General features: G+C 44.1%; 1 protein-coding gene across 1 annotated transcript in view; it reads right to left on the reverse strand.

Annotated features, from left to right (window-relative positions):
- The window catches only part of LOC138637706 (chitin synthase chs-2-like), a 106,784-nt gene that overhangs the window by 38,615 nt on the left and 54,293 nt on the right, over nucleotides 1-13,876 (reverse strand). Inside the window, exon 8 of the mRNA XM_069726571.1 lies at nucleotides 190-390. Coding sequence (XP_069582672.1) covers nucleotides 190-390 — 201 coding nt within the window. The remainder of the gene's footprint in view (nucleotides 1-189; nucleotides 391-13,876) is intronic.

Consider the following 13,876-nt stretch of genomic DNA (forward strand, 5'->3'; position numbering starts at 1 on the left):
AAATAATTTAGCAACTGTTCAAAGCGTTTTATGTATAAATGCTTTAATGAATTGGGGCAAAAAATCACAAGATTTCATAATCTGTTACATTTCAAGCAGTTCTTTGAAAATTGCTTGCTGAATTGTGGGCTCATGTCTCCATTCAGAGTTAATATATATTGCAGTATTTAATAAAATAGTAACTGGTACCTTGATCATACTGAACATATTCCATAGCAGTATTTGCTTTTATGCTGTAGGTTTTCAGTACATTGTCATCCATTATAGCAGATGCTCTGAAAAGACTAAAGCATCCAGGACTGCACAGGACACTGCCAAACACATGTTCTGAAGATTTTTGTAACCAATGTCCTACAGCATATTCAAACTTTTGGTACCAAACCATTGGTCCTAAGGAGGCAAAATAACATTATAATTTTAGGCCTTATCCTCTACAATGAATACAATCATATATACAGACACTGATACAACATCTTATATGAGCTACAGTACAGCATTAAAGTGGTATTTTGTGTTGTCTATCACTAGGTCCTTAGATTTGAATATTATTAATAATTTGTATGCTAGATGTCAAAGATGCTGTACATGTGTTTTACCTCCCACTCCTCAAAAAATCTAAAAAAAAATATTCTGTAAGAAAGAGTGAGAAAATATAGAAAACAAGAATAAAGCATGAGTTGAGAGATGGTTCCATAAAACACAGGAAGTTGTGATTTCAGAGGCATTACACTTTTTGATTGACAGGATGCTTAGTCTTTTGCATATGCCTATACTTATCCCTAATAAATATTGGTCAAATATATCTTTAAAGGGGAACTCCAAGCACATTTGTGGTTAGTAAAACACTGCCATGATGCAATTAGTCTTGTATGTATTTTTGTGTAAAATTCGCATTAAGTTTCAGCTACAAACGTGTTATAATGCAATATGTTGTTTGACAAGAGGTGCCCAAAAATGTACATAAAACAAAAGGATGTTTGTGGTTTATAATTAAACTAACACACACAGGTTTAATATTATCCCTACAATCATCATATATGCTGTGTAAGGCCTAGAACAGAAAGTGTGTGCAGGTGAGTACATGTGCAGGTGTTTGTAGCTCTGGGTATGTGTGCATGCTGTGGAAGGTTGACTCACTTAGCTGCTCCACGAGGTAGACACAGGCACACGTGGGTTAAAGTCTCTGGGTGGTTTATTGTATCATAAACCCAAAATGGTAACAGAAAAACAGAACAACTCTCTGACCATTCTTGAATGGCCGAGCCAGAGCCCTGACCTAAACCCAATTGAGCATCTCTGGATATACCTGAAAATGCCTCTCCACCAACGTTCACCATCCAACCTGACGGAACGGGCGAGAACCTGCACGGAAGAATAGCAGAGCATCCCCAAATCCAGGTGTGAAAAACTTGTTGCATCATTCCCAAGAAGACTCATGGCTGTACTAGCTCAAAAGGGTGCTTCTACTCACTACTGAGCAAAGGGTCTGAATACTATGACCATGTGATATTTCAGTTTTTCTTTTTCATTAAATATGCAAAAATTCATACATTTCTGTTTTTTCAGTCAAGATGGGGTGCAGAGTGTACATTAATGTGAAAAAATTAACTGTTTTTAATTTATCAAATGGCTGCAATGAAACACAGAGTGAAAAATTTACAGGGGTCTGAATACTTTCCGCACCCACTGTAATTGGTTATTATGCAATCCAACATTCCAAATATAAATTATAAGCCACCACTGTGCCCCCACCAACTATAAATAGCCACTTTCCTCATTTAATATGTAAATTAATTAGCAAGTGTACTCTTTCCCCAATTCATTACCAGTCACTTCATCCTCAATGCCCCCCACTACGTACCTCCCGATCTAACCCTAACCCCAATTCATTATATTTACATGCCCCTTCCACCCCAATTCATTTTCATGTCTGTCTCTCCCACCCTCTATTCATCACCAACTGCTCTACCCCACATTCAATACATCATTTACTCCCCCACCCTCAAAATTCATCATTATTTGCTCTCTCCCTAGATCATAATTTGCTGTCCCCACCCTCAACCTTCAATTTATCATTTATCTCCCCACCCTCATCTTCAATTAAATTGCTGTCCCCGACCCTCACACTCAATTCATCATTTGCAGTCCCCCTTACCCCCACTCCATCATGTGCAGTTCTCCTTACCCCCATTTCATCATGTGCAGGCCCTTTTATTGCCCACTTCATCATGTGCAGTCCCCCTCACCCCCACTTCATCATGTGAAGTCCCCCTTACCCCTTCATCATGTGCATTCCCCCTTTACCCCCCTCTTCAGCATGTGCAGTCCTTTTTACACCCACTTCATCATGTGCAGTCCTCCTTACCACCCCAGTTCATCATGTGCATTACCCTTTACCCCCAACTTCACCATGTGCAGTCCTCCTTACCTCCTCACCTCATCATGTGCAGTCCTCCTTACCCCCACCTTATCATGTGCAGTCTTCCTTACCCCCCACTTCATCATGTGCAGTCCTCCTTACCCCACACTTTATCATGTGCAGTCCTCCTTACACTCATTTCATCATGTGCAGTCCTCGTTATCCCCCACTTCATCATTTGCAGTTCCCCCTCCCCATTTAATTCATTTTATAAAAAAAACAAAAACGTTTTACATACTTAGCTCCCAGTCGTTCCCCAGCAGCATAGCTCTGCTTCCAACTTTCGGTTCACGTCGACACGTATGCAATGACGTCATCGCGTATGCACCATCAACTTACCAGAAGTACACAGAGGAAGCAGGAGCTGCGCAGCTGTCAAGGTTAGATGGCCATGCAAGCTCTGAGAAGCTCCCAGGCCCCAGCGCTGTGTGCGCATTAGCGCACAGAATTTTAGTGCACAATGGGACCTAGTTAGCAAAGGCACAAGATTGGGGCCCCGGACTTGTGGGCCCCCTCTGTACTGCTGCTCACTGGGCCCCATACAACAGTAAGGCCAGTATTTCCCTGATAATGGCCTTGGGTCCCAGTTCTGCTGCAACAGCTCCCAAAACTGTTGCCTCTGGGCCGGTGTCAGAGTTTCTGCAATGGTGACATCGTCCACGGTGACTTTAGGACTGGCTCCCAGGCAAGGGGTGTCCAGCGATTCTCGGTCTCGCCAGGGATTTAGCAAGTTCACATGATCGACCTGGTGCAGCTTCCTTCGCCCCAGCTGGAGTACCTTGTGATTAACTTTGCCCAGTTTTTCCACCACCTTACAGTGGGGCAAAAAAGTATTTAGTCAGTCAGCAATAGTGCAAGTTCCACCACTTAAAAAGATGAGCGGCATCTGTAATTTACATCATAGGTAGACCTCAACTATTGGAGACAAACTGAGAAAAAAAAATCCAGAAAATCACATTGTCTGTTTTTTTAACATTTTATTTGCATATTATGGTGAAAAATAAGTATTTGGTCAGAAACAAAATTTCATCTCAATACTTTGTAATATATCCTTTGTTGGCAATGACAGAGGTCAAACGTTTTCTGTAGGTCTTCACAAGGTTGCCACACACTGTTGTTGGTATGTTGGCCCATTCCTCCATGCAGATCTCTTCTAGAGCAGTGATGTTTTTGGCTTTTCGCTTGGCAACACGGACTTTCAACTCCCTCCAAAGGTTTTCTATAGGGTTGAGATCTGGAGACTGGCTAGGCCACTCCAGGACCTTGAAATGCTTCTTACGAAGCCACTCCTTCGTTGCCCTGGCGGTGTGCTTTGGATCATTGTCATGTTGAAAGACCCAGCCACGTTTCATCTTCAATGCCCTTGCTGATGCAAGGAGGTTTGCACTCAAAATCTCACGATACATGGCCCCATTCATTCTTTCATGTACCCGGATCAGTCGTCCTGGCCCCTTTGCAGAGAAACAGCCCCAAAGCATGATGTTTCCACCACCATGCTTTACAGTAGGTATGGTGTTTGATGGATGCAACTCAGTATTCTTTTTCCTCCAAACACGACAAGTTGTGTTTCTACCAAACAGTTCAAGTTTGGTTTCATCAGACCATAGGACATTCTCCCAAAACTCCTCTGGATCATCCAAATGCTCTCTAGCAAACTTCAGACGGGCCCGAACATGTACTGGCTTAAGCAGTGGGACACGTCTGGCACTGCAGGATCTGAGTCCATGGTGGCGTAGTGTGTTACTTATGGTAGGCCTTGTTACATTGGTCCCAGCTCTCTGCAGTTCATTCATTAGGTCCCCCCGCGTGGTTCTGGGATTTTTGCTCATCGTTCTTGTGATCATTCTGACCCCACGGGGTGGGATTTTGCGTGGAGCCCCAGATCAAGGGAGATTATCAGTGGTCTTGTATGTCTTCCATTTTCTAATTATTGCTCCCACTGTTGATTTCTTCACTCCAAGCTGGTTGGCTATTGCAGATTCAGTCTTCCCAGCCTGGTGCAGGGCTACAATTTTGTTTCTGGTGTCCTTTGACAGCTCTTTGGTCTTCACCATAGTGGAGTTTGGAGTCAGACTGTTTGAGGGTGTGCACAGGTGTCATTTTATACTGATAACAAGTTTAAACAGGTGCCATTACTACAGGTAATGAGTGGAGGAAAGAGGAGACTCTTAAAGAAGAAGTTACAGGTCTGTGAGAGCCAGAAATCTTGATTGTTTGTTTCTGACCAAATACTTATTTTCCACCATAATATGCAAAAAAAATGATAAAAAAACAGACAATGTGATTTTCTGGATTTTTTTTTCTCAGTTTGTCTCCCATAGTTGAGGTCTACCTATGATGTAAATTACAGACGCCTCTCATCTTTTTAAGTGGTGGAACTTGCACTATTGCTGACTGACTAAATACTTTTTTGCCCCACTGTATATGGGCCTTGCCACTTGCCTAGGAACTTGCTCTCCACTGTGGGAATAAGCACTAGAACGTGGTCCCCTGGCTGGAACTGCCTCAGCCTTGCTGATCTGTTAAACACCCTTGCCTGTGCCTCCTATGCCTGGAGAAAATGCTCCTTCACAGTAGGCATCACTTTCGAGATTCTCTCCTGCAGCTGGGGGACATGCTCTATGATGCGCCATGGTGTGGCGTGACTTCAGCTTCCCATGCTTCCTTGGCGATGTGCAGTAGACCTCACGGATGTCGACTATACAGGATCTCAAAAGGCAAGAAGCCAGTAGAGGCCTGGGGAACTTCCCTGATGGAGAAGAGCAGAAAAGGAAGCAGGTACTCCCAGTTTCAACCGTCCTTCTCAATTACCTTTTTGAGCATGGTTTCAGGGTTTTATCAAAGCGCTCTACTAGGCCGTCAATCTGTGGATGGTACACTGAAGTTCACAGCTGGGCATTCTGGAGGACCCTACAAAGTTCATTCATAACCTTGCTCATGAAGGTGGTTCCCTGCTCTGTCAGAATCTCCTTCGGCAGGCCCATCCAATCAAAAATATGGACAAGTTCCCATGCGATACTCTTAGCCCAAGAGTTCCTTAGTGTTACTGCTTCAGGGTAACAGATCGCATAGTCCATGACCACTACGATATATTGGTGCTCTCATTCAGACTTAACTAACGGAACTACTAGGTCCATGGCAATTCACTCAAATGGTATCTCTGTTACTGGTAATGACACTGGAGGACTTCGGAAGTGCGCAGAGGGTTATCTGGCAGATGGGGCAGGACCTGCAATAATTTAGGATCTCCCGATAACAAGCCAGCTGTGATGCTGCTGCAGTGCAGTTTAGCGCAACCTCCACCAGGGGGTGCTGGTGAGGGAAGAGAGGTTGCACAATCACAGTGTAACAGTGTAACAACACTGAGCTGCCGCTCAGGTGTCACAGGTAACAACAGAGTGGTCAGACGAGCAGAGTCAGAAACTGTCAGGAACAGAAGGAAGTTTTAGAGGTCACAGCAATGCACGTAAATAATACAAAACCCGGCACTCAACTTTGTGGTGTAAAGAAATGAAAGATTTATTATCCCAAATCAGAAAACGTTTCGGTCCCACAGCTGGACCTTCATCAGTAACGTTTACTGGGACAATGTATAGATTCAAGTGGCTATATGGCCTGCCCGGAGGTTGCTACCAATATAGTATTGGATATCCAGAGAGAAAAGTTACAGCCTATATAGGTGCTGTCATCGCAGCGTCCACCGCTATTCAGCGGTGGACACCGCGATGACAGCACCTATATAGGCTGTAACTTTTCTCTCTCACCTGCTATTCAGAGGTGGACGCCGCGATGACAGCACCTATATAGGCTGTAACTTTTCTCTCTGGATATCCAATACTATATTGGTAGCAACCTCCGGGCAGGCCATATATCCACTTGAATCTATACATTGTCCCAGTAAACGTTACTGATGAAGGTCCAGCTGTGGGACCGAAACGTTTTCTGATTTGGGATAATAAATCTTTCATTTCTTCACACCACAAAGTTGAGAGCCGGGTTTTGTATTATTTGCTGATTACGGTTTGGGAACCTACCCGTGCACCTCATACGGTTGTGCACACGAGTTTCTAACTACAGCAATGCACGTAGTCAGAGACAAGCCAGAAGTTAGTGCCAAACGGGAGTGCGGTATCAAAAACTTGAGACGTAAGATGAAGTCGGGGTGCAAGCCAGATGTCAAAGCCGGTCGGGGAATGCGGTATCAGAGACGGAAAGCAAGAGGTGGGGTTCAGAGATCAGGCCAAGTCATACAATGTAAGGAAAACCACCAGATAGACGCAAAGTCAGGGATAGGGAATGGGTCTCACACAAATACAGGAAGTCAGAGGCAGAAGGATCACCAGGGTATACGGGTCAGCTGCTCTAGCCTGGAAGCATGAACTATCACTGACGCTGGCCAGCAGACTGCAGAGGACTGAAAAAGCCCAGCCAGCTCCAAAATGAGGCAGAGGGGGTTAACCCCTGCATGATCAGTCCAGAGAGAGGATAGCAGAAACAAACTCCGGACTGGATCATGACACCAGCCAATAGAACCTCTGCAGTATTCTCTCCTGTTTTTTTCCCACTCCCAGATGTCCCCCCAAAACATGCGAATGGGCCATGTCTAGAACTCTCCATCGGTATGGCCCTGGAACCAACAGCTGTTCCACCATTTCACCTTCTCTCAGTGTAATCACTCTATACAGCAATACGCTATTGACTGCAAAGTATGGGTACCTGGTGTCAGCCCCGGCTCTTGAGCAACCCCATCAATCACATACACATTTTCAAAGGTCTCTTCGAAGATCCTGCATTTGAGCAGTCCCAAAATTTTCCCCAGAAACCCCCAGCTTAGGAACTTCGGCCTCACTGGTCACAGTTTTGTCCTCATCACCAGCTAAAACATACATGGGGAACTCCTCCACCTCTGACAGGGACTCTTCAGGGTGGTGCTGGCCCCTGCCTGAGAAACTGGGCAACCCTGCCTCTCCCGACAAGTCCCAGAAGAGGTTGAAGTGCGGCCCAATTATCATGGTGTGTAGTAAGTCTCTGACTACCCAGATCTCATGGAACTCCGTACCACGGCTCATTTTAATCAACACTCTGGAAACCGGGTAGTCTTTGGCATCCCTGTAGAAACAGTGTATGCCCACGTTTTCCTAGGATCAACTAGTGGGGATGTGGGACCTCAGACTCCCACCAGTGGTGGCTCTGTTACCCTTCTTTTGGGACTTGGGCTCCCATTTCTGGACCAAATGCAAGAAGTCAAACATTTGTGAGCTGGGAGGTTTGTCACCACAATACGCCCAGTGATGAACCCTTTGGACTCTGACAGATATAGTGACCCCTGAGTATGCCAATATCTCCATTTTCAACTTGGCATATTCCTGGGCATCCTGCAAGGCCAAGTCAAAATAGTCTTTCTGAGGTTCACCTGTCAGATAGGGGCCAGCACCTCCTCCCACTGCTCCGGGGGTAACCTCTTCAGCTTGGCAAACTGTTCAAAAACAGTCAAAAATGCCTCTATATCATCCCATGGGGTCATCTTTCGCATGGCTCATCTTACCGCTTTTAGGACTCAGGATTCATCACCTTGATGTGGGGGAGGAGCGGTTTCTCTGCTGTGGACCTCTCCCATTAATAGTTCCATCTGCCTTTGCTGTTGCTTCAGCTGTTGCATTAGGAGTTTATTAGTCTCCTGCTGTACCTAGCGCTGTTGCTGTTGGCTCAGGATCAGGTGCTTGAGTAGCTCGGCCATTTTGTCCGACCGCTGTTCCATCTCTGTAGCTGCCTTAAAACAGGACATACAATTTGTCCACCGCTGCTACACGCTGCTACACGTGTTCCTGGAACGTTTGTCCACATCTGAAACAACACTTGTGGAAGGACGACTCACTTAGCTGCTCCTCGAGGTAGACACAGGTAAACGTGGGTTAAAGTCTCTGGGTGGTTTATTGTATCATAAACCCAAAATGGTAACAGAAAAACAGCCTTTCTGACTCAAAAGGAAATTAAAAGTTCATAAACAGTCCTGCCCAGCACTTCTGTTCCAACATATATGGCAGCTCTCACAGGAGCGTCAACATATAGGCTTCCTTCCCTCTGCACAACACAGACCACCGAAAAAAAAACTGGCTGGACATTTATTTCCCCAGCCACACCCTTGAAGTGGAGATATGGTGAGTAGGTGTCCGCCCATCTCTTACCTACTCACTTAAAAACCCGCCCATAACATGGCCGCTTAACTACTTTAGCACATATCATGCTGAAAAGAAACTTATGGGATTCTAGATCATGGAGGAAATCAATCTCCGTGACACATATCTCTCCTCACATACCTTGCCAGTGACTCTGTCACAGTGTGCAAATATGTTGTGTAATCCCTATAACAGAAAGTGTGTGTGTGTAATGCGTATAACAAAACTACAGTTTTGCTCAAAAGTTTACATACCTCTGCAGAATCTTTGCTTTCTTTGCCTTTTTTCAAAGAATATGAATGATAACACCAAGGTGAGGAGACTTAAAGCCACAATGCTCCTCTGGGAAATATGCAAATTGTCTCTTCAGAGAGGAAGAGGACTAGAACTCTAGTGCCACCTCCACTTTGCACTGATGAGGGGCAGTACCCTGAAACACAGTGTCTGCAAATTGAGATTTTGGTAGGCTATTATCCTAAGTCATGTGACAAGGCTCATTAAAGGTTCGACATTGACTGTTAGGATTGCTACTTCCAATAGGTGGCACTAGAGTTCTAGTCCTCTTCCTCTCTGAAGAGACAATTTGCATATTTCCCAGAGGAGCATTGCGGCTTTAAGTCTCCTCGCCTCGACATGCTTATCATGTCACTCTCCGCAAGGAGAAACAATACTTCTTGGATCCCGGTCAGACGCCTCTCAATCAGCCAAACCAGATCTCAACTTTGCACTGGCGAAGGGCAGTACCCCAAAACACAGTGTCTGCAAATTGAGATTCTGGTTAGGCTATTATCCTAAGTCATGTGACAAGGCTCGTTAAAGGGTCGACATTGACTGTTAGGATTGCTACTTCCAATAGGTGGCACTAGAGTTCTAGTCCTCTTCCTCTCTGAAGAGACAATGTGCATATTTCCCAGAGGAGCATTGCGGCTTTAAGTCTCCTCACCTCGACATGCTTATCATGTCACTTTCCGCAAGGAGAAACGATACTTCTTGGATTCCGGTCAGACGCCTCCTAATCAGCCAAACCAGATCTCCACTTTGCACTGACGAGGGGCAGTACCCTGAAACACAGTGTCTGCAAATTGAGATTCTGGTTTGGCTATTATCCTAAGTCATGTGACAAGGCTTGTTAAAGGGTCGACATTGACTGTTAGGATTGCTACTTCCAATAGGTGGCACTAGAGTTCTAGTCCTCTTCCTCTCTGAAGAGACAATGTGCATATTTCCCAGAGGAGCATTGCGGCTTTAAGTCTCCTCACCTCGACATGCTTATCATGTCACTTTCCGCAAGGAGAAACAATACTTCTTGGATTCCAGTCAGACGCCTCCTAATCAGCCAAACCAGATCTCCACTTTGCACTGACGAGGGGCAGTACCCCGAAACACAGTGTCTGCAAATTGAGATTCTGGTTTGGCTATTATCCTAAGTCATGTGACAAGGCTTGTTAAAGGGTCGACATTGACTGTTAGGATTGCTACTTCCAATAGGTGGCACTAGAGTTCTAGTCCTCTTCCTCTCTGAAGAGACAATTTGCATATTTCCCAGAGGAGCATTGCGGCTTTAAGTCTCCTCACCTCGACATGCTTATCATGTCACTCTCCGCAAGGAGAAACAATACTTCTTGGATCCCAGTCAGACGCCTCTCAATCAGCCAAACCAGATCTCAACTTTGCACTGGCGAAGGGCAGTACCCCAAAACACAGTGTCTGCAAATTGAGATTCTGGTTAGGCTATTATCCTAAGTCATGTGACAAGGCTCGTTAAAGGGTCGACATTGACTGTTAGGATTGCTACTTCCAATAGGTGGCACTAGAGTTCTAGTCCTCTTCCTCTCTGAAGAGACAATGTGCATATTTCCCAGAGGAGCATTGCGGCTTTAAGTCTCCTGACATCGACATGCTTATCATGTCACTCTCCGCAAGGAGAAACAATACTTCTTGGATCCCGGTCAGACGCCTCTCAATTAGCCAAACCAGATCTCCACTTTGCAGTGACGAGGGGAAGTACCCCGAAGCACAGTGTCTGCAAATTGAGATTCTGGTTTGGCTATTATCCTAAGTCATGTGACAAGGCTCATTAAAGAGTCGACATTGACTGTTAGGATTGCTACTTCCAATAGGTGGCACTAGAGTTCTAGTCCTCTTCCTCTCTGAAGAGACAATTTGCATATTTCCCAGAGGAGCATTGCGGCTTTAAGTCTCCTCACCTCGACATGCTTATCATGTCACTCTTCAGAAGGAGAAATGATACTTCTTGGATCCCAGTCAGACACCTCTCAATCAGCCAAACCAGATCTCCACTTTGCACTGACGAGGGGCAGTACCCGAAGTACAGTGTCTGCAAATTGAGATTCTGGTTTGGCTATTATCCTAAGTCATGTGACAAGGCTCGTTAAAGGGTCGACATTGACTGTTAGGATTGCTACTTCCAATAGGTGGCACTAGAGTTCTAGTCCTCTTCCTCTCTGAAGAGACAATTTGCAATGATAACACCAAAACTTTTTCTCCATTCATAGTTAGTGGTTGGGTTGAAGCCATTTATTGTCAAACTACTGTGTTTGCTTTTAAATCATAATGACAACACAAAATATCCAAATGACCCTGATCAAAAGTTTAAATACCCTGGTGATTTTGGCCTGATATCATGCACAGAAGGTAACACAAATAGGTTTGAATGGCTACTAAAGGTAAGATCCTCATCTGTGACCTGTTTACTTTGTAATCAGTATGTGTGCATAAAAGCTGAGTGAGTTTTTGCTTTGGGAACCAGACAGACTCTTGCATCTTTCATCCAGCCACTGACATCTCTGGATTGTGAGTAATGGAGAAATCAAGAATATTGTCAACGGATCTATGGGAAATGGTAGTTGAATTGTATAAAGCAGGAAAGATAGCCATTACTGCTCAAATGCCACAAAGTATCTTGCCTACAATACGAAAAACAGCACAGAGACATGCCTCAAAACTTCTAGAACAAGGTAATTTGGAGTGATGAGACCAAAATTTTACTTTTTGGCCACAACCATAAACGTTTTATTTGGAGAGAGGTCAAAAAGGCCTATGATGAAATGAACATCATTCCTACTGTAAAGCATGGAGGTTGATCGCTGATGTTTCGGGGATGTGTGAGCTACAAAGGCACAGGAAACTTGGTCCAAATTGAAGGAAAGATGAATGCAGCATGTTATCAGCAAAACTGAAGGCAAATTTGCAATCATCAGCCCGGAAGCTGCGCATGGAATGTACTTGGATGTTCCAACATGACAATGATCCAAAATAAAAGGCCAAGTCGAACTGTCATTGGCTACAGCAGAACAAAGTGAAGAGTGGCCATCTCAGTCTACTGACCTCAATATCATTGATCCACTCTGGGGAGATCTCAAGAGCACAGTTTATGCTAGACAGCCCAGTAATTTACAGGAACTGGAGGCTTTTTGCCAAAAAAAGTGGGCAGCTTTTTTCTTTTAAATTTGTTTATTAGCCACAAAACATATATACATATGTACATATGTATATAACCAGATTAGTACATGTGCACTTATCCAAACAATTTTAATGGAACAGCAAATTTGCACATTAGATTGTCAATACAATTTTAGTTTCATAAGTCTACGTATTGCTGTATGGACAATAAACCAATTAACAAGTGAACAGAACATTATTTAACTTTACAACCATTTGGCAATATACACCTCAAAAATAACACTACACGCCTAATTAAACTAAACCTAACACACCACCAAACATAGTTATGTAATGTTGATACCCATGTGATGCCATAGAATGATTCAATAAATTTTAACTATAGCGTCACGGTGGTATTGGACCACTCACATCAGTATGGTAAGAAGAGAAGAGTTCCACCTGTCCCAAATCTTGTCAAATTTACCCAGACAACCTCTGTTCTTATATAATGTTTGTTTGTATGGTATAACTGTATTTACCAGTTCAATCCAGGCTCTAAGAGAAGGATGTGCACCACCCATCCAATGTAGTGCTAACACCTTTCTAGCTAGAAGGAGTGTCTCACGTAAGAAAATCATAACAGTGTCCCCACATCTCCTCGTCCATCACCCTGAACAAACAGACTAATGAGGTGAGGGGACCAGGATCTGTACTAAGGATGTCAACAGTGATGTTACCTCACTCCAGTAAGAAAGGATAATAGGGTAAGTCCATACCATGTGAGCAAAGTCTGCTTCCAATGAATGACATCTCAAACATTCCAAAGATTGGAAGCGACCCATTTTGAAGAGTCGTGATGGAGTTAAATATGATTGATGTATCAAATATAATTGAGTCATTCTATTATTGATTGATGGGGACACCTTAATTGGAGATTCGAGAACCTTCTCCCAATCCTCATCCTGAGCATCAGGAATAAGGCCCTCTCACCTCCTCCTGATTGCCACTATTGCAGTGCCAATTCCCACAGATAACATATACGTGTACAGAGCAGAAATAAGACCATGGGGTCCTTGTGACTTAAGGACTCCTATTAAAGGGAAAGATGAGATAATTTGGGTCCCACCCAAGCGGATCACCTTTTTAATTTGTATCCAAACTGACCTTGCTAATCGAAGTAAAGGTAATAATCGAGGGACAGCACGGTGGCTCAGTGGTTAGCACAGCAGCCTTGCAGCGCTGGAGTCCTGGGTTCTAATCCCACCCAGGACAACATCTGCAAAGAGTTTGTATGTTCTCTCCGTGTTTGTGTGGGTTGCCTCCGGGTTCATCGGTTTCCTCCCACATTCCAAAGACACACTGATAGGGAATTTAAATTGTGAGCCCCATCGGGGACAGTGATGATGATGTGTGCAAACTGTAAAGCGCTGTGCTATATAAAGATTATTATTATAGGGACACTAAGTTTATCCACTTTTAAAAAACCCAACGGCAATCAACTTCTGCAGTGTGGGCCAGATGACTTTCAGGGTTAGATAAGTGATTATCAGGCACCCATCTACTCAGAGCCTTAATCTTCCCTGCTAGATAGTATAAATTGAAATCCGGCAGTGCCGCTCCCCCCATCTGTTTGGGCCTCTGTAAAGTAGATAATTTAAGCTTGGGTCTAGTTTTCCTCATATAAAAGACATGGCCAGAGAATTTAAATTCGTAAACAAGGATTTAGCGATCAGCACTGCACTATGCTGAAGGGAATAACTAAGCTTAGGAAGCAAAACCATCTTAATTACCGTAGATTTATATGGCCAGCAACAGACAGCGGGAGTTTACTCCAGGATGCAAATTTAAGCTTGGTTCTCACCCATCATGGTCGCAG

This window comes from Ranitomeya imitator, chromosome 5 (assembly GCF_032444005.1).
Source record: "Ranitomeya imitator isolate aRanImi1 chromosome 5, aRanImi1.pri, whole genome shotgun sequence".
NCBI lineage: Eukaryota > Metazoa > Chordata > Amphibia > Anura > Dendrobatidae > Ranitomeya > Ranitomeya imitator.